Source organism: Phaenicophaeus curvirostris, chromosome 1 (genome assembly GCF_032191515.1).
Source record: "Phaenicophaeus curvirostris isolate KB17595 chromosome 1, BPBGC_Pcur_1.0, whole genome shotgun sequence".
NCBI classification, from domain to species: domain Eukaryota; kingdom Metazoa; phylum Chordata; class Aves; order Cuculiformes; family Cuculidae; genus Phaenicophaeus; species Phaenicophaeus curvirostris.
This window is the reverse complement of record NC_091392.1, coordinates 192,771,444-192,797,709: the sequence shown is the minus strand read 5'-3', so window position 1 is coordinate 192,797,709 and position 26,266 is coordinate 192,771,444. Positions and strand designations below refer to the sequence as shown.

Genomic DNA, 26,266 nt, shown 5'->3' with positions numbered 1-26,266 from the left:
TTTCTTCAGAACAAATTTCCTTCTAAGTAACTTCTCTCAGATCGTCTCTTCTGGTGACTACACAGCAGACACCCGTACCTTTTTTTTTTCCTTTCCCCTAAATATCACGCTTATTCCTCTGGATTTGTCATCTTAGAATAAGTAGCTGTGTTCCATTTCAAAGGAGCTTAATGATTGTTTTCCCAAACATTTCAGCAAGAATGGAAAGAAGGAAGGTACATGTTGGTATAGAATGGGCAAACAGATGTCACTTTGCATTTTACTGAGTGGTCTGTGATTATAAAAATACCAAGATAGTACTTTTCAGACATATTTTTTGAGCACGTATAAGTAAAACTTTATACAGCACATTTAACTTTGCAGCATGCCATAGTGAGAGCTTCACTTACAGTCGTGCTTTTCCAAGGAGTGGGCAAGAAGAATTTCACGTTGGGAGCCAGCAGTTAAAGTTATGTTCAATTATACTCATTGAAGCACTATATAAAATGTCGTGGTTCCTCTCCCTTAAGTTTATTGCTTGTGACCAGGCTTAAAGGGCAAGCGAAATAACACACAAAGAGACATAAAAGTCAGTAATATTTTTCTCCGAGTCAAGTGTGCAAACACAAAGACATCCACTGACATTTTTCAAGACTTTCATGTAAATTGATCATGTTATGAAAGCTGACACAAGTTTATGTAGTTTAGAGTCTTTCAAGATTAATTGGAAGTTAGAGGACAGAAATGTGAATATTTCTGTGACCAATGTGATAAACAGAAAATCTTAATCTTTGCAACTTAAAAGAAGCTGTGTGGGGGAGATGGTAGCGAGCACTGTCAAACAGTTTTTATCTTTTCTCTACTGAATGTATTGAAGAGCTCTATGCCTTATAATAAAATATGTGGTTCCCATTACTAGTGACTTAATGAAATACTATCTTCCAGTGAAACATGACTTGTGTTCCTAATGGTGCTTTTATTGTCAAGCTTGAGTGAGTTTTGTATTGTTAATTGTAAAGGTATCCTTCAAATCTAAACCCTGCTCTGTTTGGGTAGTGTAGTTGTAGATGTTGAAATGACTTCCTTTTAATTTTATTTTACGCTTAAGATAATGCACTGTGGAATTTTTTAGCACGTGTTCACTTTGAAAGGTTTTATTTTCTTGCATGAGGAACTAGTTGGATTTATAGATCTATTAAGCAAGACGAGCTAGGTATATACTATTGACGTTGGTTTTTATATTCCTCAACTTGAAGTGACCTAGTGAGTTTGAAAGTAGCATAAAACTTGAAGCTGATGTCTTATTATTTGATGTGCTGCGATCATGACCTGTTAACCTTTAGCTTTAATGGTGCTATATAATTCTCCTTAGAAGTTACAAATGTACTCTAATGTGGGGCTGACTGATGATAAAACATACTTTGCTTAATCACCCTTCTAGAATGTGTATTGTTTCTAGTAGATATTGATCTCCTGTATTTGTTACCTTATATTTGAGAGACCGGTTTCTGATGTAATGTGGGTATTGTGCAGATGGTCATAATGCATGATCAGTATCTTGATTAGGAGCTATGGAAAATACGGTTGTTGAAAAGGCAGAAGCTTGTCAAAAGACAATCCTAAGAAATGCAATGTACAAATATAACTGTTTGAGAAATGTTTCACTTAGGCAAGGATCCTAGAAGTTATGCATAAGATTATATTCCTTGCAGGCTGTCAGTTTCAGTAGTTCAAGGAATAAAGCTTTGCTTCTCTGATCTCGGCAGTAAAGGCAGAAATAAGCTGTGCTGCTTACATTTGCTACATCTAGGTATTTAAAAATGTGAAAAGTGCTTTATTTATTAACTAGGAGAAATAAACATTAGGAATACAGGCTTTGCAAGGGCTGTAGTGACCCATGATGCTCTAATCGGCTTGAGCTGTTGGTGCATGTGTGAAGCTTGTTGAAAAGAAGGTTTCTCAAGTCATCTTCTGGTGTATTGGTAAATGAAACAGCAGATCTCTTCTGTGTGTGAAGAGAACTTCTGCTCTTCCAATGGCAATGTAACAACTGCAAGAGAATGCCTTTCTTAAGAGTATTTCTATTTGAAAATGAGTTCACCAGATGCAAATGGCTGAATACACAAGGATAAGATAGGATCTGATATTTTGCTGCATGCTTCTTAAAACATGCCTCACTTGGCAAAAGGGTTGTTGTTGCACTTAAAGAGCCATAAAGCTTCTTTAAAAACCTAAAATACAGTATAATATTATATATAATTATTAATTATATGCTAGTTATGTAAAATTTATGATATACATTATATAGTGACATTATATTAATGATAAATAATATATAATAAACAATCACATATATAATACATTAATATAATATATAAGCATATACATAATAAATAATTATATATATTATAGTACATAGAACTTATACTATACAATTATATATTAATATAATATAAATACATTAATATTTTGATGCATCGTATATTAATAATATGCTAACAACATACGGTATATTAATACATATATAGTATATGTGATATATTAAAATTATATAATACACTACCCTTATGTAACATGACATGTATTCTATAGCATGTATTAATATTAATAAATTTCAATAACATATATTAATATTATACAACGTGATATCAGCATATATTAATACTGATAATAAATAACATGATATCATATAGTATATTGGTATGTTACTAAATACGTACTCTAAACAATATAGGTTATATATTTATATACTATGTATTGTATTGTAATTTGTTATGCTATATATTTTAAAGTATTTCAGTTTTTTAAAAGATGCTTTATATACTATAATATAGAATCATAGAATAACGAGGTTGGAAGAGACTCATAGGATCATCGAGTCCAACCATTCCTAACACTAAACACTAAAACACTAAACCATGCCCCTTAGCACCTCGTCCACCCGTGCCTCAAACACCTCCAGGGAAGGTGACTCAACCACCTCCCTGGGCAACCTGTTCCAGTGCCCAATGACCCTTTCTGTGAAAATTTTTTTCCTAATGTCCAGCCTACACCTCCCCTGGCGGAGCTTGAGGCCATTCCCTCTTGTCCTGTCCCCTGTCACTTGGGAGAAGAGGCCAGCACCCTCCTCTCTACAACCTCCTTTCAGGTAGTTGTAGAGAGCAATGAGGTCTCCCCTCATCCTCCTCTTCTCCAGGCTAAACAACCCCAGCTCTCTCAGCCGCTCCTCATAAGGCCTGTTCTCCAGCCCCTTCACCAGCTTTGTTGCTCTTCTCTGGACTCGCTCCAGAGCCTCAACATCCTTCTTGTGGTGAGGGGCCCAGAACTGAACACAGGATTCAAGGAGTGGTCTCACCAGTGCCGAGTACAGAGGGAGAATGACCTCCCTGGACCTGCTGGTCACGCCGTTTCTGATACAAGCCAAGATGCCATTGTCCTTCTTGGCCACCTGGGCACACTGCTGGCTCACGTTCAGTCGGTTGTCAACCAACACCCCCAGGTCCCTCTCCTCCAGGCAGCTTTCTAGACAGACTTCTCCCAGTCTGTAGCACTGCATAGAGTTGTTGTTCCCCAACTGCAGAACACAGCACTTGGCCTTGTTAAATCTCATGCCATTTGACTCAGCCCAGTGGTCCAGCCTGTTCAGATCCCTTTGCAGAGCCTTCCTACCCTCCAGCAGATCGACACTCCCACCCAGCTTAGTGTTGTCCGCAAACTTGCTAAGGGTGCACTCAATGCCTTCATCCATGTCATTGATAAAGACATTGAACAGGGCTGGACCCAGCACTGAGCCCTGGGGAACCCCACTTGTCACTGGCCTCCAGCTGGATTTCACACCATTTCCCACCACTCTCTGGGCCCGGCCATCCAACCAGTTTTCCACCCAGGAGAGTGTGCGCCTGTCCAGCCCAGAGGCTGACAGTTTCTCAAGCGGAACGCTGTGAGAAACTGTGTCAAAGGCTTTACTGAAGTCCAGGAAGACCCCATCCACAGCCTTTCCCTCGTCCAGCAGCCGGGTCACTTTGTCATAGAAGGCGATCAGGTTAGTCTGGCAAGACCTGCCTTTTGTGAACCCATGTTGACTGGGCCTGATCACCCGGTTCTCTTGCATGTGCTTCATGATAGCACTCAAGATCACCTGCTCCATGACTTTCCCTGGCACTGAGGTCAGACTGACAGGCCTGTAGTTTCCTGGGTCCTCTCTGCGACCCTTCTTGTAGATGGGCACAACATCAGCCAGCCTCCAGTCCAGTAGGACTTCCCCAGTCTTCCAGGACTGTTGGAAGATGATGGAAAGGGGTTTGGCCAGCACATCGACCAGCTCCTTCAATACCTTTGGATGAATCCTATCCGGCCCCATAGACTTGTAGCTGTCTAGTCGGGCTAGCAAGGCTCTGACCACCTCCTCTTGGATCATGGGAGCCTCATTTTGCTCCTCTGGCTCCTGGGTTAGTACACAGACGGAATGACCCTCCTTACAACTAAAGACTGAGGCAAAGAAGGCATTAAGTACCTCAGCCTTTTGCTCATCCCCTGTCACTGTTGTTCCTTCTGTGTCCAATAGGGACTGTATGGTCTCCCTAGTCCTCCTTTTATTATTTATATATTTGTAGAAAGATTTTTTGTTATCTTTCACAGACTTTGCCAATCTGGTTTCTAGCTGAGCCTTAGCCCTTCTGATTTTTTCTCTACACAATCTCACTTCCCTCCTGTAGTCCACCCAAGAGGCCTGTCCTCTCTTCCAGAGCCCATAAACGTTTCTCTTCTTCTTGATATCACTCAAGATCTCTCTGTTCAACCAAGCTGTTTTTTTCCCCTGCCAGCTTTTTTTCCGGAACATGGGGATGGCTTTCTCCTGAGCTGCTAGGATTTCCTTTTTGAAGAGCTCCCAGCCCTCCTGGGCTCCCTTGCCCTTGAGTACTGTCTCCCATGAGACTTTTCCAACCAGCCTTCTGAAGAGTTCAGAGTCTGCCCTCTGGAAATTTAATGCTACTGTCTTGCTAACCACTCTCTTCACTGCACCTAGAACAGAAAACCCTATCATCTCATATGTACAATATAATTAATTAGCTGAATTTTGACATCAGTTTTTTTATTTCTGACTGGAGTTGGAGAGGATTCTGAAGTACTTCCTGTGGAGAAGTTATCAAGTGAGGCTTTTTAGATCTTTATTTTCCCAGAAAGGCAGTCTGTGGCTTTTTAAAGTTAGCTTAAGCGTCTGATTAATTTCATCTTAAATACTTTTTTCTTTTTTTTTTCCTATCAGATTTCCTTTGTATCCAAAAGGAGGGGAGAAGCTTCAGTTTGAATATGGAGTGTATCTTCTCAACAAAAATATAGCACAGGTGGGTACATTGAGATTTTTTTTTTTTTTGTGAGTATCTGCGATCTGTTTAGTGTCAGTATGATGTGAATGTGCAGCTGCTGTCTTGTGATGCTCTTCTCTATGGCAAACATCTGTGAAACAGTGGATCTTAAGATCTTGTCTATACACCTTACTGTTTTGTGCTTGTGACTTTCTCGTGTTGCTTGGAGGAGGGCTTGCTGGCTAATAATGAATCTTCTTTTGAAGTAAATAAATGCTGTGAGTCTGTACACACTGTTTTGAAAATTGTAAATGTTTTCTTTTTTTTATTCTGCCATATTTGAAGATCCATTTGTGCCATTCTCATTGCTGCTTTAATTTTGCTGTGTTATTACTTTAACTAGTATTCTGCCTCTATACTTATGATAAGAAAACACAACAAGTTGGAAAACCTTAAGTCTTGCCAATGCATGACATCATATTAAAAACAAAATGTCCTATAATAATCGTTACTTCTGTGCTCTTAATGTGTTTTAAAAATCATCCTTTACTTGGGCAAATGGCATGAGAGTTTACAAGTTTACAAACTTGTGTTTGAGGTGATACTAGTACCTGCTGCAAACTCATTTGGTGTGGAATTGATGTTCAAAAAGCTGATCTGAAAGGGACCAGAGGAGGCCTCTTAGACTGTTGCGTAATCCTAGGGTGGGGTCAGCTGCTCTTCTGCTGTCCCTGGTTTTGTTTGTATAAATTTCCCTGAAGGAAAACCTGTGATATAAGTAGTATTTTCCAGTGATTAGCTGTCCTGGCCATTAAAATGTTTTCTGACATCTAATCCAAATCTGAGTTGCCTTTGTTTTAACACATCATCACTTATTATAATAATGTGTTCATTCTCCTTCTCTTTGCAAACTTTCATACGTTGAAAGACAACTTCTCTTATCTGAAGTGTTATCTCATGGGTCATGTCTCTTCATTTCTGATCATTCTTATTGTCTCTTACTATCTATCTGAATGCACATTTCTCTTGATGTGCAGCGACCAAAGCTGGATACACTGTACAGCTGTTGCCGTCAAAACAGTGAGTAGGATGGGAGAAATGTTTCACAGGTCTTGTAATTTTTTTTTTTCAGTTCTGATAGGTCTGTATTCTTAACAGCCTAAACAAGTGAATTTTGTGATTCAGTGCACCTTACAAACCTCAAATAGCTTCTGCACAGCAACAAAATAGGCCATTCTGAATTTGTGCAGGTGACTAATTTAATTTGTGTTTCACGTGGTGTACCTTGAATGTATCCTTAAAGATACGCTTTTTGTTCTGAATCAATGTTTCTGATTTGGTGATATAACTCTAGAAGGAAAGAGTAGGGAAAGGTAGGTTGAGAACTCTGTCTCAGCTTTGTGCTATTTGCATGTGAGCCTCTCCAGGTCACGTAATGAAAATATTGGATAGAACTGGGGTAAAGTCTACACCCAGGTAGAGCCCTGCTTCATGATCACTTCCTTTTTTAACAGTGAACCCTTGTTTAACTACACCCAAAGAGCACTTACTTCCTCTGTATTCATTCATACTTCATCAGTATCCCATTTCCCCAGCATGCTTGTGAGCATGTTACACCATGAAGTGCCAAGAAATTTATTTAAATTCCAACAGAAATATGACATTTCAGTTTCTATTCTGTTTGTAAGGCTTGAAATTAGATTAGTCTGACAGTGTTATGCTTGAAAAATCTGGTCCTTTTTATGCTTAGTTTCTAGTTGTTCTTTTCTTTTTTCCAGTTCTCTATTCCACCACTGTTTTCCCCCTTGCCTGCCCCAAACTCAAGTAAAGGTTCTGGAATTCTTTGCGTTGTTTGTTTTTTAAGCTTGGATTGCATTTACCATTTTTCAGGCTTCTGGTATCTTGCCCATGCTTAGTGTATTTTGGAAGATAACCTTCAATGGCTCTAAAATTACTTAATGGTTAAAATATCATAAGATGAAATTAATCAAGTCCTGCTAATCTTGGAAATTCACTTAACCAAGCTGTTAATATAACTTAGACTGTGGGTCTTTGTTGTTGGTATTAATAATGGCAGCCAGCTGTTCACACTTGACTTCCATAGGGAAGACTAGTGAGAGAAAGGGATCAAATACTACCCTTCCTTCAAATGCTTTCATGGCTTTCTCTCTCCATTACTATCAAATCAATGCTTTCCTTAATCTCTGCTTATGTAAATACATTAGTTCATTCCGTAACTTGTGAGTAGTGATGCTGATTGGTTTTCTTTTCAGCCTTTGCTATTTTGGAGTTTGTCATTCAGTTCTGTGACGCAAGTTCTCTGTGCTGCTTTCTTTATTGATATTATGAAATCCTGACTGAGCTGAAGTTGGTAGCCTTTCCATTATTTCCTGAAGTCTGGGCCAGTTGGCCCTTGTGCCTGTTGTATCTCCCTTTATAGTAACTGTCAATTCTTCACTTGTTTTCCTGGTTTTATCTTTGATTTGTCTCTGAGATATTACCACTGTTAGACCTACTGAAATCTCTCATTCTGGTTTTGTTCTTCTCTTATTTCTAAATTACTATGAACAGTTGAACCCATGGTCACTCACTCATGTTGTCTTCCAAGTCCTTGGAGTTGGTTTCTGAAATCACTGGCATGTGTTTAAACTCATGAAAGTAAATGAAGACTTTAAATACGTATTTGTATTTAAAAGTTTCCAAATTTCCATGAGGTCACTGGTGCTGGTACAAGACAGAGCAGTCAGTGGTCAGACTTTGAAGTGGTTTGTACAATGTCAGTGGTTCACGTGTTAATGCTTGAGATTGTATGCAGTCAAATATAAAACCATAAAAACAGTAAATCAGACTTTTGGGGCAGCTTCTACCACTTACTTAATCAGGAAAGTGTTACTGAGGTCCATATAAACTGTTTTAGTCACCTTTGTTTTGATATCCTTGGTCAAATATTGAAGCTTTTTATAGTTCTGCCAAGGGGAAAATTCCATTTTGAAGGCATTGTGAAAGCAGAACAGGTAGATAACATGCAGAAATACATCACAAAAGTTCTGTATTCAGTGGCTGACTTGATCTAAATCCTGAGATTATTTGAATTCTCTGTGTGTTCCTTTAGAGGATGGAACTGCTGAATTTAAGTAGCTTGTAGAAGATCTTAAGGCTGCTTCAAGAAAACCTTCCAGATGTACTTAGTTCATGTGATTGTGTGAAAATAATTTAAATTTAGATGGAGAGTGAGCAGCTGCCTCTTCTTATGTCTAGACTATCACTACTTAGGCCTTTAAAGGATTCCTTCACAAAGGTGTTGGCCTTAATTCAAGGAACCAGTCCTGCAAATTATTATATTGTGAACAAATGCGGATCAATTGCTTAATTTCCACTAGCTGTTGTGGGAAGATTGGAGGTGTCGAGAAAGATCAATGCTGACTCTGCTGGAGCATTAAGAGAAAGGCTTGGGTCTCCATCACCTTACTTGAATCATTTATGCAATTCTTGATCACTGTGGGAGAGAAAAAGTCCAGAAAAACTTGTATCAGTTTGAAGAAATACTTAAAAGGATTTGTATGAGCTTCCCTGGTTTCATAGTTTTTAAAATATATTTTTTCATTTCACAATTACCTCAAGTTCTGATGACAAGAAAAAACAGGAGTGGAGGAGAAGAAGTGCGAGTGGGTAGATGCTAAGTAAAACCATTGAAATAAAAACTCTTCTAGAGAGAAAGCGGTACTGTTTTGTAAAACAGCAGGATAATAACAATGAAAACCACATCTTGCACTTGGGAGAATTCAGCTGGAATTAGAAGCAGCTCAGTGCTAGCTTGGTAGAGCGTTTATTTGGAGAAACTTGCTTTGCTGTTACATTCCAAAGTCAAAACAATGTGTGTTAATTCTGAGAGATCATAATAACTTCCATCTGTACGTGAGCACAAATTGTTTCAATCCCCATATTTTCTATTTGTAAAATTGAATCCCTCATGAAGTTCACAGGGTAGCTTTTTTATGTTGGATAATATTAGGTAAGACCATAAATTTGCAGTTAAGGTTTTAGCTCTTCAACTCTAATGAACATACAAATGTGTTATTTTCTTTGTAAAAGGAAATTAGCCGTTTATATCTAATAATGTCAAGAAAAAAAAATCAGTGTAATTCCAGTGCATGATCAAAAGTGAAGCAGAATACAGCAGAATACTCTCAAAAGTCTTAAGCAATGGGAGATCATTCAATAGGTAGCTGACCCTACAAACTGCAGCTGTGAAGTTGTGGGTGTGTGGAATATCTGAGGAAGATGAGGCTTCAGGAGGAGAATGAAATGAACTCTTGCATTGGTTTTTGCAGTAGAGGAGTTGAGATTACACCATGAAAACCTCCTGTGATAGTGGATGAATATTGAGAAATCACTGAAGTGTTGTGAGATTTCTTGTGGGTGATAAACAGACAGCATGTGCAAGCTAGAATCTGAGAGTCCTCATTGCTTTAACATAATGCGTGTGGTACACAACTGAGCTAACCCGTAGATGTAGGCCCCACTAAGCTGAGCTCTCACAAATCCTTGAGCAGTGATCTTGGTGCTCCAGATTTTTTCTTCTCGGTTCTTTATTTTTTTTTTAACTTCAAGACTGTGATGGAGTGAGAGTGTGGTGGTTTTGAGTTTCAAATCTCAGGCTGCTTTACTGGCTCGTTTGCTACTCATTTTCCTGCATTCCCAGAGCCTTGGTTGCTTGGGCCTGAATTCAGTGTAGGTTTTTAATTACATATGAAGAAATAGTCTTATTAACCACAATTTTAGTGATCATCTTTCTTTAGGCAAGTTCTTAAAATGAGCATGTAGGCTGTCACTCCTGGAAAATATCTGGCCTAAAGTTGTATAAAAGATAATACGACATGCTTTTGTTCCTCTATTGGTCATTATTTCTAACCCATGCGTAGAAGAGGTATAGCCATTAAAAAGAACATAACCATCTTGTTCTTGAATCTTCCAGTTCATTTAGTTATTCAAGAGATTGTTTCTTGCATGCTGCTTGATGGTCATCATTCCTTTCTTCTGGTCGCAGTCAGAAGGGGATTTACTACAGCTATTTTCTTGTCCCCAGGACTATCAACTTATTTGCAGCTTCGAGTATTAAATGCTGGTTTGCTATTTCTGTCAGCCACTGAATGGAACGGAAAGGCGTGAAAGTTAATTTGTCTTTTGATCTTCTGGTTTTCTTGTTCTCAGTCTCAGCCTGTTTCCTTATAGAACCATAGGCCACAGCGCTGATCAGCCCCAAACCCTTTTGGGTCTCGTAGCTGCTGTGACCTTGGTCGCTACCTGCTTTGGTGGACATGGCTTCAGAAATGGTGGCATTCTGTCCTTTTCTAAATTACTGGGTGTTGAAAGGAGAATTGCAAAACTGAGTATCAAATAATTTGGACTGTTCTACAGCTCTTATTTTCTAGAGCCAAGCTAAGAGGTGAATGTGTCTAGGCTTACCCCAGTTCATTGTAGGTGTTCGTCTGGGAGGCTCTGCAGTTGGTGGCAATCAGAGCATACTTTCCCAGACGTCGCTTCCAGGAGAAATCTTGTTGATTTGTTACACGGTGTGAACTAAGGGGGTTTTTTCTGTTCATGTTCAGTGTGTGCTCATGATCACCTCACAAGGCAAGGCTTCTCGTATAATCCAGACTTGGTTTGTTTTGTTAGACAACTGTTCAGTGCTGTTAGTCTGATATTCCTATTCACATTGGTATGATTTACTCAGCTCTGGCCAAAGAATAGTTCTGTTTTCATCTGACAGCCATTAGCAACTGATGAACTTTGCTATTTGACTTATCCCCCAAGGATCTCTAGTACACTGGTGTGAAAACAGAGATCCAAACAAGGAACTTTTTGTCTGTCCCTCCTTTCGTGTGTCCAAAGTCACTGTGTCCACATGGTGGCAGACAACATTTACATGCTTTGTGTAACCTGTTAGCGATGTTGATCGGCCAGTGCTGCTCTCATGGGTATGGTGTTTTTTGTTTCAGTCACTTTTCTGATGCACGAGATAACATTCACAGAGGCATAGAAGAAAAGCAAAATACTTCTTGACATATTTGAGTTACAGTCAAACTGATTTCTTTCTAATAGCTGCATGGAATAAACGTTCAGTGCTTAAGTACTAGTGCCATATGTAAGAAACTGAACTGAAATTTGGCTCTTAAACATGAAATGAGGCAAGATGTCCAGTTCCTGGCTCTGTTCGACTATCTAACATGTGAGAAAATCAACTTTATAATAGAAACTATTAAACTTTTCCATGGGAAGTTGAACAGCAGAGATGTTAGGACTAGAAATTTGTTTTGGCAATAAACACTACCAAGCAGAAGTGTCTTTTAAGAGTTCTGTGGGTATCAGTGTGGATGCAGTGGTTATGACCCTTTGAGTGTAGGATACTGTGACTTGCACACTACATCTTTTATGAGGCCCCTAAACTTAGATCATAAAATGTACAGTTCAGAAAGAATGCACTGTCTGAATTTGTGGCCAATTTAACTGCATAGGGAAAAGTGTTATTGAAAGAGCACAGGTTGAAGCCAGAGCCGAGTCCTCATCTTGTAAAGTGCCAAGCATTCATTTTAATGTTAAGAGGAAAGGACTGCACCTGAAAAACCACAAAGTACCTTCTCCAGCTGCACAGAGCCAAAAGCTTTTAGGAGAGGTTTCATTCCTGAAAGTCTCCTAGGGTAGCAATGGGCTGATACCTAGCCAGATCATTTAGAATTGGGGAATTTACATATGTTTTTTTGCAAACTTGTTGGAAAACTTTCTTTTTTTTTTCTTTCCTGTCACCCATGCCAAGATAAAATAGGTTGAAATGAGGCTGGATTAGCTGTAACAACAGTCACCCTTTCATTCAGATGAAAGCCTGCCTATCCTTGCCCATAAGCAATTTGTACTGATCAGCAAAGGCCAGTGTTAACTTCGGGAGGAGCAGATCTTGGCTCTCCACCCTGTGCTGATCACTGCACCTGCAGCTTGAGCCCAGGGAGTGCTGGAGACTGTGCTTCTTGCTCTGGTTGCAGAGTACTGAGCAGACAAGTTGAGGTGAGCAGCGTGGTTGTGTGGAATAGGAGAGGTGGCATCACTGGCTGTGCCTAGAGTCACTTCTAAATAATTTTGGGGACCACCCGCTGTAAGCGTGCTCTCTCTATTAGATCACTTGTGTCATTGTCTCTGTTAACTCTTCAGACCACAGTGTTGAGCTTTTTTTTAAAAAAAGTAGATGTTTAAAATAGAGTCAAAATTTAGCAATCAGAAGGAAAATGGATTCCTGATACAGTTAAGCTGACATAAACACATGTGATTTGCCAAGTTAAACTGCTTCGTAGTATATATAAGTGCTGCATTTTGAAATTGAAAAGATAGGAAAGTGGGAAGTCTTGTTATTGAGCCATGGCACAATGTGTTAGTGTAGGAAAAAGATGTGGTGTATAATTTTTTCCTTATGAATAGGGTGTGTGCTCTGGATAGAAAGCTTGACTTTCAGATATAAAGTACTAACACCTGTGAAATTCACAGACCTTGTATTGTAGGCCTGTCTCTTTCTTCAGGAGCCTTCTCACTTTCTGCCATGTTGCCATCTCTTATTGGGAAAAAAATAATCTGAAAATTCATAGCATTTCCTGAAACCTTCAGAAAATCACAGAATCTTTTGGTTGCAAAAGACCTTTGAGGTCACAGAGTCCAACCATACCTGTCCACTACTAAATCGTATCCCTGAAAACCTCATCTACCCATCTCTTAAACACCTGGATGGTGGCTCAACCACCTCCCTGGGCAGCCTGTGCCAGTGCCCAATAACACTTTTTGTGAAGAAATTTTTCTTAACATCCAATCTGAACCTCCTCTGGCACAACTCGAGGCCATTCCCTCTCATCTTATCACTTGGGAGAAGAGACCAACACTCACCTTGCTACAACCTCCTTTCAGGTAGTTGTAAATGGTGATAAGGTCCCCCCACAGCCTCCTCTTCTGTAGGCTAAACAACCCCAGTTCCCTCAGCCACCTCTCATAAAGCTTGTTCTCCAGCTTTGTTGCTCTGCCCTGGACATGCTCCAGCACCTCAATGTTCTTGTAGTGAGGGGCCTAATACTGAATGCAGTATTCGAGGTCCAGCCTTACCAGTGCTGAGTACAGGGGCAGAATCACTTCCCTGGTTCTGCTGGCCACACTGTTTCTGATACAAGCCAAGATGCCATTGGCCTTATTGGCTACCTGGGCACACTGCTGGCTTATGTTCATTCGGCTGTTAACCAACACCCCCAGGTCCTTCTCTGCGAAGTAGCTTTCCAGCCACTCTTTATCAAGCCTGTAGTGCTGCATGTTTAGTTATTGTGTCCCGAGTGCAGGACCACCTCATACCATTGGTGTCAGCCCATCGATCCAGCCTGTCCAAATCCCTCTGTAGAGCCTCCTTACCCTCAAGCAGATCAACCTTGCTTGCTTTAATGCATAAAAATTACTCTTGCCTGTCATTATCAAGCAGGTGACAAGCTGTGACTCCTTTTTTTTTTTCTCTGAGCTTTTGTTGTTTTCAGTTCTCCATCTGCCCATATCCTTTATTCTTTTGCTGTGTAGTTTAATGTCTATGGCTTGTACTCCGTGGGGCAGGGTTTGTCTCCTGTGCGCAGTGTTTGGCACATCAAGGCACATATACTGTTTTGAAAGCTTTGGGTATGACAGCTGCTTAACCGTTCATAAATGCCTTTCAGGCTTATTATGTACTGTGGTTGAAGTTCAGAGTGAGTTCTTCAACAAAAGGAATAAAAATGTCTGATATGTATTGGCTCACCTACTTTTTGATTGGTCCAGAACACTTGGAAATCCAGAGCTGTAAAGTATTTTGTTTTTCAAGAGACTGGGATTACTAAAGGGGATATTTTATTTTTCTTTGCTGGCCTTGTGTGCAATTCGTATGGATGTTTCTCAAGTTAATACAGTGTAAGTAGGAAAAACAAGCTCTGATTCAATTTAGCAAATATAAGGTTTTAGATTTTTTTTCAGGAAGGTCATTGCTGAACAGACCATGGTTTAATGATCTCTGACTTCAGCCTTTAAGTTTGAAATATCTTCCGTCCTATGAGGAAAGGTTTCCAGTATCGGTATGTCTTAATGTCATTTGGTGTTCACTGAATGATAATGTTAGCCTGATGGGAAGCAAGCCTTACACAGTTTAAACTATTGATTCTGTACTCCTCAAATGAAAGGCTTTCTCATTTGATTAAAAATCTAATATTTTTGAGAAGTCAATCTCCTTTGCTCACTAAAAGAGGCAAATGGATACCCTGGCAAGCAGTTCAGCTTAGGTGAAACATGGGGCTAAGCTGAGGGTCTTCAAATTCTTCCTAGGCTCTGTAGCATGGGCCAAATCACTTGCTCTGAGTAATTCTTTCTGAAGGCAAGGGCCTTTTCACTTAAAGGAGGAGGTTTCATAAGATTTAGAAAAAGTGCTAGAAGCTCAATTTTACCCTTTTAAAACAAGGGCTTTCCCAGCATTGCACCAAAGAGCAAATAGCTTAAAGACTGAGTTTGCCTTACCTAATGGAGTGCATTGTTCATGTGCAATGTAATAATTCTGCAGGTTTCTTTCCTGCAACATCTTAAGGTACAAGGTACAGCTGGACTAATGCCCAATGGGAAAATTGCCTGTTTTTGAAGTGGATTTATCAAAACATGAATCTAATGAATAGATGTAGGAGGAGTGAGTAGGGCCATATGCAAATTTCCAAAATCCGGTTTGGAAACTTCACTATATTGCTCTGAACCATCATTGACAAAGCGTAGAATAGTTTGGGTTGGAAGGCACCTTAGAAGTCATCTGTTCACCCCTTTGCAGTGAGCCAGGACATTTTCAACCAGGTCAAGTTGCTCAGAACCCCGTCCAACCTGATGTTGAATGTTTCCAGAGGTGGGATGTCCACCACCAATCTGGGCAGCCTGTGCCAGTGTTTCACTACCCTCAGCATAAAAAATGCATTCCTTACACTTAATCTGAAACCTCATTGCTAGCAGAGACATTCACAGGCTTGGATGTGGATGTTTGTCTGCCACCCAGTTGATACAATAGCCCAAATACAGCTGTGCAGCCTTACAGCCTGGCTGATGAGTTTGGTCTTTGGGCTGCAGTCCCTTTAATTTCCAGCCAGGACAAGGTGAGTTCACTGTACCTTCCTGTGCCCTCCTGAGACTATTACCCTGTTGGTGTCTGTAGGTAAAAACCAAGTTTCAGATGTTCTTGTGTAGCACAAAATTACACTTTGGGAACTAAACACATAAAGAAAATGTCATTTATAAAATGCAGGTTTGAAATGTTACTTGTCTTTCTCCTTCTGGCTTTTGCACATCTGACCTTTTGTTCTCTGCTTGATGTAATAATTTTTAATACAAAAGTTCAGGATGGATGAGGTCATAGGAAGTAAGTGTGCCCATGTCTTATAATCTGATAAAACATCACTTTGTGATACCGAGGCATTTTAAGAAGTTCTGACCTGAACCTGGAAAGGTTATGCTATATAGTTTCATCTCATCAAATTATAATGCAGCAAGACTACAGCTGAATGGTAAACGTGGTTTTACTTATTTGAGTGCTTCACTGGGGAAAGTAGGAAGCTTTTCTGAGGCCAGTAATTACTCTATCTTCTAAATTGCTTTTTTTTTAATGTTCTTTCTGTAAAATGGCCATGGTATGTGAGAGGCACCGTTATAGGCAAAGGGGCCAATATATGTTATTTTTATAGCAAGCCTGCTAACCACCAGATTTTACAGGAATAGTTTACTTATGTAAGTGGCTGTTTCCCCCAGTCTGCCTTTGACAATGGTTTCCCATACCCTTACTGGGACACTCAAACAGTGAAGGCTGATGTTTGAGACCTCTCTGGAGGGGTATTGTGTTTACTCTAAGGATGGACTTCATGAATATGAGTGAGAGAGTCCTGGAGGAAACATGGCTTTTGGCTCATCTAAATGTTTAGTTCTACAGTGGGTTCTGCATGTACTCAAACACGTACTCCTATTTCCTTATTTTCTTGTGGTCTATCTCCAATAAACACTACTGCTGCGAAACCAAAATCCAGTATTAAATGTTGCCTATTATCGCATTTCAGTTTTAAAATTAGGAGAAAACTGCTACATAAATGTTTAGCAGAATATTACCAGTTGCTCAGCATTGGTGTCCAGGATGCTGCTGAGTTTGAGTAACGATCAAACTTTGTGTTTTGGTGGAGGTGAGGGGAAGAAGCAGCTTAATGTAATTCAAAGGCATATCAAAGAAGGTAGAAGGGAATTTGATCTCTTATCAGAACAGAATGTAGTTTCCCTGCTCACTCTGAATCGGTCCTGTACTTGTATTTTGTGCGTGATTTTTCTCCTGCCTTTGAAATGGAAGCGAATTAAAATTCTTCAGGCTGAGCAGAGAGGAGGTTGTTCTTGGGGAGGAAAGAACCAGTGAGTGTTGCCATATGGATTTATCATAGAATCATAGAATAACTATGTTGGAAGAGACCTTTAAGAACTGAATCAGTTAGACCTCCATGCTAACTGAATGCATGCAGGCATTTTACCGTAGCGCAGAGATCAGCATTTCCTAACTGTAGTATTAACTGTCCAGTAACTTTGCAGCATCTCCACTGCTAGATATCACTGTTAGAGATCAGAGTGAAAGAGGAGGAAAGTATCTTGTTGACAGCAGTCTCTACCTTGTAAATGAAGTGGAAATCAAGCTGGTTTAAACTAAGCATGTTTCAAAAATAACAGCCTTTGAAGGGGCAGCATAAAATGGAGTTATCTCCTATTACTGCTTTGATTGCTCTTTGTGTGCATTATTTGTTATTGTTAAATCAAAATTGTGATAGGAGCCCTTTAAAATAGCTTTAATGAAGGCTGTTTTAAGCACGCTGGGTCAGCTTGAGGAACTTTAAAGTGTGTGCCCAATAGATTAATGAAGGACATGGGTCTTCAAGGATGTTGATGTAACTTGTTTTTCTTGTTAGTTTAGTACTCTTAGAAGAGTTGCAAAGTAAACATCTGCTTTTCAGGGTGGACCTCTGAACAGCACTGAAAGCCACTTGGGAGAGGGAGGCAGGCGTTGGCATATCTACATGTAAGTCAGCATTTCCGTAAAAATAGCTGTGTATTTGAGCACTTCCAGTTGGATGAGGGCTGTCACTGCTGTGGCAGTCCTCTATTTGCTCCTTCTGAAAAAAGACTGAGGACTTGAAGACTTCTTATAGTCACTGTATTTGGTATATCGTTTTCTTTCTCTCCTACTTACCCAGGAAGCTTAAAAAATATCCAAAAAACAAGCCTTGTTTACATTTACTTCTGAACTGTTATAGATGTACATTGACAATCTTTTAAATGTGAAAAATGAAAATGAGTTTTAAATGTTTAGTTTTGAGATATGCTATCTAAAGAGCTAATTGATACCACAATAAGTTTCATTGATTTTGCAGCTTACAGGTTTTTCGGTATACCTGCATAGCTCTCCAGAGCTACAACAACTAAATAGATTTAATAAAACAAAGGCAAGCAACATGTTGAGTGCAGATAATCTAAAATTTTATAATTTCCCCCAAAAGGTATAAACACACACAACTATGTATATAGCAGCAGGCATTATTTCACTGATCCCCCAAGGTTGTTTATATAGCAACAGGCATTATAACAACACTTTCTGTTTTCATTATTGCAGTGCTTAGTCATCTGAATCCCAGCCAGTGCTCCTTCATACTCTGAAAAGTCATCCAGGATCTTGTAAAACAATTAACTATGTCATTTTATTAAAACTTGCATTTTATATTTCTGTCCCAGCATTTGACATCCTCTGAAAACCTTATGTAAATGCTTGGCTTCTAACCAGTACTCAAACTTGATTGAAGGAACGCTTTTGCTTCTATTTTTATTTGTGGGCTTTCACATTTGTGGAGCAGATGTCCTTTTAAATGCTTGATTCTATCAAGAAAATCTCCTCATTTAACTGAAAATAATTCAAAATTGCTCTTGACTGCCTTCACAGTACCTGAGGTTGCATAGTGTAGTAGTGTGTTGAGTCCACCTCTTGTATAGATACAGATGGTGCTGCAGCATCAAGGACCAGTTATCTGCAGTAGAGACTATGGGAAGTGTTGGAGTTTGCAAGTGTAGGCTGGAGTGTCATGCATAATTTGTATTGAAGTGGCTGCTATTTTGGACTTTATTAACATAGTCTGAGCTGTAAGAGTGCTTCCACATGTCTTAGAACAAGATAGATATGGCTGGGGAAACAATATGGTAAATGATGAACAGATGAATTCAGAATTGGAGTCATTCCGTGCTCCCAAAAATAAAGGATGTTCCAGTCCAGGTACTCTGTGGTTTGTGTCTGGAATTAAAGGTATATGCTTGTATTCCATTAGTCATTAAATACCGTTAGAGGAATTAGCATAGGAAATAGGTTATTCTTCTTTGCCTGTAAATGCAGGATATTGTTATTTTTCTGAAGAGTTAGCCCCTTATTGGCAAACCCCCTAATTTTGATCTTGGGTGCAATCTGATATTACCCAGATATAACTGGCTTTTTAAGCCAACTTATTTGAAAAAGTTCAGTGTTTCTTGTACTACATGTCTCTAACTTTATAAGAGAGTAACTGAACCTTTGCAGGTCTGTGTTTAATATGTTAACGCATGAGATAGCTGCTACACTTGTCATGATTTGGTGAACAAATGTTTTATCATGGAATTGTTACCTTTAGGAAGGTGATAAAATTTATGTTGTCTGACATGATTTTAATTAAGTTTAACAATCTAGTTGACAAAATAGATTTCTTGGAAGAAGCTTGGATGACAGTAGTGATTTAGAGATGCTTACGGTGGAGCTGATTTACTCTAGAGGACAGACAGCTTTCCAGTAGAAGCTCAGATTGTTGCACAGAACAAAACAGAAGAAACTGGAGCAACTGAACATTATTCAATTTTTTTTCCTTTTCCTAAGGAGTCTAAAGCAATTATGCACAGCTTGTTACAAGTTGACCTTGATTTGTTTGTCATTCCTCACCTGTAGCTAACGCTGTTGTTGTGTTAGCTGGAACAGTTTTCTTAGTCTGATGGAAATGAAGTGTTTAAATATTTTATTAGAAAGCTAATACAAGTTTTAAGTGCAAATCTACCTTTCACTCTGAGAATCATTGTTTTAAATTCAGCTTATTTCAACATTTATTGTTTTCTGTGAAGTTGGAATAAATAGCAAGTATGATATAAAATACCCACTACTATGATGGGTTGGTCTTTTGTAGAGGTAGAGTTTACCTTACTATAAATTTAATCTCCTCTCTCTTCAGAATCTTCTGTACGGGTACTTCCTGGAATTGTCTTAGAACAACCCAAAACTCAGTTTTTACAAAAGCAGTTTAGGCAGTTGCCTACCGACATTTTAAAATACTGTCTATCCTTGTTTCAAAGTCATTCAAAATGCTGGAATTCTTATCTAGCTGGATTTGCAGTGTCAGAGGCTTGGGATACAGGTTTTCTGAGAAAGGAGTCAAATTGGATCAATCTACAGTTATTTTCTCAAATCTTGTAGAGATGTGAGTATATGGGATTTTTGAGTTACATTTGACTAGCTACTTCTTAACTGACATCATTCCAAGTTATTTAATTAGAGATGTTAACATAGAAGCTAAAGTTACAAAGGACAGTAAAATGTTGGAACTTCCTCTCTTTGAGATGTGGAAAAGGAATTAATCTCTGTAATTGAAAGAAATTACAAAGTGAGATTTCTTTCCTTAAATATCAGTATCCTTAAGTTCTTCTGTCTTGCATAATGTTTTATGAACTGTTCATCTCATCTGCTTAATCTTGTTTCTGTGGAGTAAGTGTGGCTGGTAAACTGGTATGAGAGCAGGCTTGGACTCCTGTCTGAAGTCTTTGGTGTATTTGTTTTCCAGTTAAGTAACGTTTCACACAGCACTTGGGAAAACAAAGCTGTATATAGGAGCTAGATATTAGTAAGGAAAGGGCAATTAATATTTTATTGCTTGAACATCATTTATGATTTACTCACAGTCCCATAGAGAATACACAGTCATAAATGTGAACACAAATCTGGGACACTTGTTCACTCAAATTAGAACAGGCACGTTTTCTTTGGATGGCTGGGTCTGTAATATCCTGAAAGAACAATCTAATCTTCAAATGAAATCCTGCTTTTGCAAATGAGACTCTTTGCTCCTTTGGAAATTTAGCGTGGGGTGGCTGGAGATAGATGATGTTTGATAGCAGGAATTGAAATGTGGACTCAGTTTCTTTGGAGAATTGAGACAGCACACAGTCATCTCTTTCGACTTCTGTTTGCCTACCCAGATGTCATGTTTCACTACTCTCCTTCTTGCCTTCTCTTGAAGTCTTGTATAACGCTAAGCTCTATCTTTAAGTACTTTTAACTCTCATGGGCAAAGCAGCTATCCTCTCCCACATTTTTGTCTTTTCAAAATTTATTTTGATGTTAAAGGGTACTTGTATGAATCCTACTGTAGCAGGTCACAGGTGATGGTTACTGTTGTTTAGTCTTACTATTTATTTGGTGACGTGGAGTAACTATCCCTATATGTGTAGTGTTGGCTGTTAAAAAATAATAAACTTAAGGAAAGATGCATGAGAAATGAGACCAGTCCTTACTAATGATGCAGCATTGTCAGAGGGTAGGAACAGAAGGAAGAAAGGCTCTGCTCTGTTTAAGTAAAACAGACACATCTTTTTTTTCCCCCCTCCTTCCATGCTCCTTTTTGTGTGTGCAGTGTGTTCTCTCATTTAATAGAGATAGTTAAATTTTTTTTTTTGGGGGGTATGTGAGACTACTGCAGGTCACTGTGTAGTAGGCATTAGTCTTGTTGCATTTATGGGGGGGTAATTTTGGAACCAGACTAAAGCCTGGGAAGTAACTCATGGCTCTTATGCTTCAACTGATTTATTTATTTATTTATTTATTTTCTGTCACTGGAAAGTAGGTGAGTTTTTCAGCAGCTTCTGGGTTTATTTGTAGGTTTATTTCATGAATACATTGTCATCAGCTTGTAGACACATAGACACATAGAGCTTTGGTTTTAAGCTATAACAAAGGCAAAATAGAATGCAGTTTATATAGTTAAATCTTATTTTTTCTAAAGGTTTCACAAAACTTATATCCTAAATACTTAATGTGCATTTTTACAATTTGCAGTAAAAAAAAGTGTTTTAGAAGAAACTGGTTTTGCTCATGTTTTGATACAAGTTTCACATGCATTTCTCTAATATTTTCTGTTGGAAATAGAGATCCCTTAATCCAACTGTTTTCATGCTCTGAAATGGTAGAATTTAAGGATGACCATAAAAAGAGATATTCTATGAACATTTATCCTTCTACTACAGTCAAATGTAATGGTTTTGATTTTTGGTGAGTTTTTTTTTGTTTTGTAGGGTTTTTTATTTATTTCTTTTGCCCCAGGCTAGTTCTTTGGTTAATCAAATCCACTGTAATCCCATCAGAAGAATGTGGTGATCGTTCAGTAATTTATATTGTATGGTTGGCCTAATCCAGGTTCTGTCACTGCAACAGAAAATATGAATCCAAGCCCACCATATGACTTGACCATGTCCATATGGAAATAATAAACTGTGTAATAAATGGCCTCCTGTTGTACAATGCAGTACTGAGGATGATTTTCTTCCAAAGCAATTTTTCTTTCTAAAACTCAGACAAACACAGAAATCATTCCCAATTTCAAGAGCCCTTTCCTGGGAAAAACGGATTGGTCCATTTGGGAGGTCAGAAATCTTTCTAACCTAGAAGATGCTTGCCTGCACCCTGCTTTCATGAATTATGGAAACAGGTGTGTAGTTCTAAAAAAACCATATTTAACCTTGACTGGCATTGTTCCGTGTTTCGGCAAGTAGCTCTACCAGTATCAGATTTGTGTGGTTACTCTATGTGTATATTGGAGTCTAGCTGTGACTTCTTGAGGCTCTTAACATCCACCGAGACCTACGTATCAGCTAATACTGCTTCTTCCCAATAGTCTTAAAGATACTGGAATTTAGGGCTTGTTTGTTTGTGGGTTTGTTTTTTTTTTTTATATTTAGCCACACAATTTCCCTGCAAAGTTTCCTGAAGTTATGAGAATATAACTTGAAAGAAAGTGGTTTTTCCTCCCATGTGCTGTTTTCTTTGGAGATATTTTTATTCTGTGGGCTTCTTAAATAAGTAGTTTATAATTACCAGCAGTGACAGTTATGCCATGTGTACTTCATTTGATAATCTGAGGGTAAAAGCAAGTTGTGGTTTGCATGGAATCAGTGTATTGAATCTTTTCAGTTATGTTTGCACCCACATAGGAGTTAATACTTGGGTTAAAGTCAATGTTGAAGCCTTTCTCTTGGCTGCATGGCACTGTATTTGAATGCCGGGTTTAATTATGAGAATAATAGCAGCAGTTCAGTGTTGATGTAAACTGCAGAAGGAACATGGGCTTAGATCAGTTGTGTGACAGTATGTATTTTTACTAGTTGATGTTACTGTAATAATTCCACTACTGATTCCAGCTGATATGTTGATACCCTCAGGATGACAGATGACACTTACACACAAATAAATGTTTTGAATTGGTGAATACAGAACATTGTGTTGAAATTTGATCATTTCACTTAATGGCTGTGTTTTTATTAAGCTGCAAGGCTGCTCTGCTGTTACAGATTGGAAATGGAAAAAGTGTAATGAGGTTTAACAGTCAAGTTGACTGATTATTTTGTCCCTGTTCTTGGGTGGGTTTTGCTAATACAAGGTTATGAGTATTAAATGGAACATTTCCTTAAGGGGAATAGATCTCTCTGAACTGCTTGATTAGCCTACGCTTTCTTTGAAAACCTAGTAAATTAGCTGACCCTAATGTGTTGTATTCTTTGGAATCTGGGTTTTTGGAAGCGGGGCTAATTTTAGTTTTTCTGTTCTTGTAGCTTAGATATCAACACGGGCTGAGTACTCCAGATCTAAGGCAAACTCTTCCTAACCTGAAAAACTTCATGGAGCTTGGGCTGATGGTTAGATGGTAAGTATTATTTTGTAATTAAAAAGGAGTGGGTGCTACAAAAAAAATTAGCTGTAAAAATTTTGCAGAAACATGGAGCTGCTCTTCTCAAGAGCTAAGCATGCTTGGTGAAGATGGTGATTTTCCCAATATACAGGCCATGTAAGATGTCCACAATATTCTACTATTTTCTTCTGCACTTACGATCCATGTGATGGGCCCACACTTCTTGTGAAGGGGGCAGTGTTCTTCACTCAACGGAGGTGACTGCTTTTTATGTTACAAAATTAAAGTTACTGTAGTCTTATCTTGCAGTGATTATTTCAGCATGAGGCTTGACCAATTCTCCTTAAAGCCACCGAGAGAAACTTTAGTAAATGTGGAAAGGAATTCACTAGCAAATGTATTTCTGCAGGTGATAGATGCTTTGTGTTCTCACTTATTTAGTTCGTGGTCTTTGAATTGTGCATGCTCATGCAGCCGCTTATCTTAAGCTATCATTTTGTCCTACATTCTTGTCTTCATTCTTTGGATGCCTGAATCCCACCCAGACATAGTATTGTGCCATTTTAGGATCCCTAGGTTAATTATTCACTGCCCCAGAGCTGCAGAGGTCTTGTGTGGTCCTTGCGTCATACTTAGCCCCATGCAGATGCCCTGGATATGTTGTCTAGCTGGATTTCTCCAAGGCTTCCAATGTGGTTTCCTATAACCTCCTCCTAGAGGAACTGATGCATTACAGTCTAGACAAGGGGTCTGTGCAGTGGATGGGGATCTAGCCGACAGGCTCACCCAGAGGGCAGCGGTAAATAGATTCTTTTCCAATTGGCAACATGTCCCCAGGGATTGATATTGGGCCCAATGCTGCTTAATATCTTCATAAGTGATCTGAATGATGGGATCAAGTATAACCTCATGAATTTTGGCAATGATGCCAAACTGAGTGGGGAATTAGATACCTTGGAAGGCAGAGCCCCACCCTGCAGGAAGACCTGAATAGACTGGACAAGCGGGCTAACAGAAACCTTATGATATTCAACAAGGACAAGTGTGAGGTCTTGCACGTAATCCAGGACTGCTGCATAGGCTGGGATTTACCCATCTGTGGAGCAGCTCTGTGGAAGGTGACCTGGGGATCCTGGTGGACTGGAAGTACAATATGAATGAACAGTGCGCTGCTGCGGCAAAGAAAGCCAACAGGATGCTGAGATGCATCCACAAAGGCATCACCCGCAGAGATAAAGAAGTTGTTAGCCCACTCAGTGCTTGTCAGGCTGCACCTGGAATACTGTGTTCAGTTTTAATCCCTGCTATGCAAAAAGGATGTGGACAGGGTGAAGAGCCACAAAGATGACAAAGGGCTGGGAAGCCTGCCATATGAGGAAATGCTGAGGGAACTGGATTTGTTTGGCCTTGAGAAAAGATAGCTTAGGGGAGAACTTGTCACCATGTTCATTCATATTCAAAGGGTGGGTGGAAGAGGACAGAAACTCTTATTTTACAAGAAGTCCCATGGAAAATACGAGGGGTAATGGATGCAGATTATTCCTAGGGGCATTCTAATTGAACACAAGAGGAAAAAATTTTCACAATGAGAACAGTCAGCTATTGGAATAATCTCCTCAGGGAAGCAATGGATTCCCCAATATTGGACACTTTTAGGATGCGGCTGGACAGGGTGCCTGGCCATCTGTGCTTTTGCCAAGAGAGTGGCTTTTAGGGGGGACTCAAAACCAAGTGTGAAGTAGTTCTTAAATCTGATGTAAAATGGCACTGAACATTGTGGCACTGGCCCTTCTTGATCACTTAAGTTAAAGCTTTCAAGTGCTATTCATATATCTGAATTCCTTACAGTTAAAACAGAAGTAGCAAAGCTCCCATTAGTGTAAGGCAGACTAGTTCGTGTTCTGAGTCAGATGCATAGGGGCAACATTGCATACAGGTGAATTTTTTTAGTGATGGAAATACTTCTCTGAAATTATTACAGAAAAAGGCTTATGTGATAAATAGTTTTAGGTTGTATAACAGCAGGCAAACTGCTCTAATTTTACTATGCCAATAGGATTCTTATTGCTGTATTTTAGTAGGGTCCTAAAACATTGCTAAGCTCTAAAAGTCTCTTCTTTGTTTTTTTCTTCTATTTTCTCTCTCTGCAATGTACGGAACATGGGAAGGACTACACATCAGTTCTAAAGACTGCATGTGATCACACATCCTTTCATGTAAAACCGAGGTTTTTATTATTGCTCCATTTGAAAATCATTAAGAGCAGTCTTCAAACAGGGTTAGCCCCTCAGAGTAGCACCGCTTAAGATACCTTTGGGACAAAAGTTATACTGCAGTGGGTAAAAGTGATGAAAATCCTAAGGGACACTGTCCTGCTGCAGCTGTTTCCACCCCTTATTTCTGTGTCACTCTTTTCCTTTATTGTATTTAATTCCTTGCACAGAAATGCTGATCAATGTGAATACTGAGCTAGTTTCCAAATCACTTACCTTGGGAGGAGTCTTGGCAAAGGAAAACAGGAATGAGAACAGGAGCAGAGAAAGAAAAATCTTTGAGCAATACTGTAAAAAGTGTTGCCTGATGGAAATTCATGTCAGCCAACAAAAGAGTGGAAGTAAACAGACCACAAGAAAAGGAAGCCCAGTCCCTTTTGCAGTTTTATACTGTCAGTAATTTCAGGCACAGCTGAAAAGATTCTCTGTGCTTTTTTCTTATCCCCTGGCAAAATGCATGAAGAAGAGCTTTCTTCATCAGGCAAAATATTACTGTGAGTTTTCATAGGATATTGTCACTGTGATGTGGAAGTCCTAAGATGCCACGTGGTCCCCTAACCAAACATGAAAATGGAATGGTCAAAATACTTAACCTCTGACTTCTGTAGCACTTGGGTGTCCTCATCAGTAGAGTGGGAGGAGTACAGGTCATAGAATC

General features: G+C 39.1%; 1 protein-coding gene across 1 annotated transcript in view; it reads left to right on the top strand.

Moving 5' to 3' along the window:
• UVRAG (UV radiation resistance associated) overlaps positions 1-26,266 on the top strand; it is a 103,010-nt gene that overhangs the window by 64,108 nt on the left and 12,636 nt on the right. The window contains exons 13-14 of the mRNA XM_069883291.1: positions 5,246-5,324; positions 23,259-23,350. Coding sequence (XP_069739392.1) covers positions 5,246-5,324; positions 23,259-23,350 — 171 coding nt within the window. The remainder of the gene's footprint in view (positions 1-5,245; positions 5,325-23,258; positions 23,351-26,266) is intronic.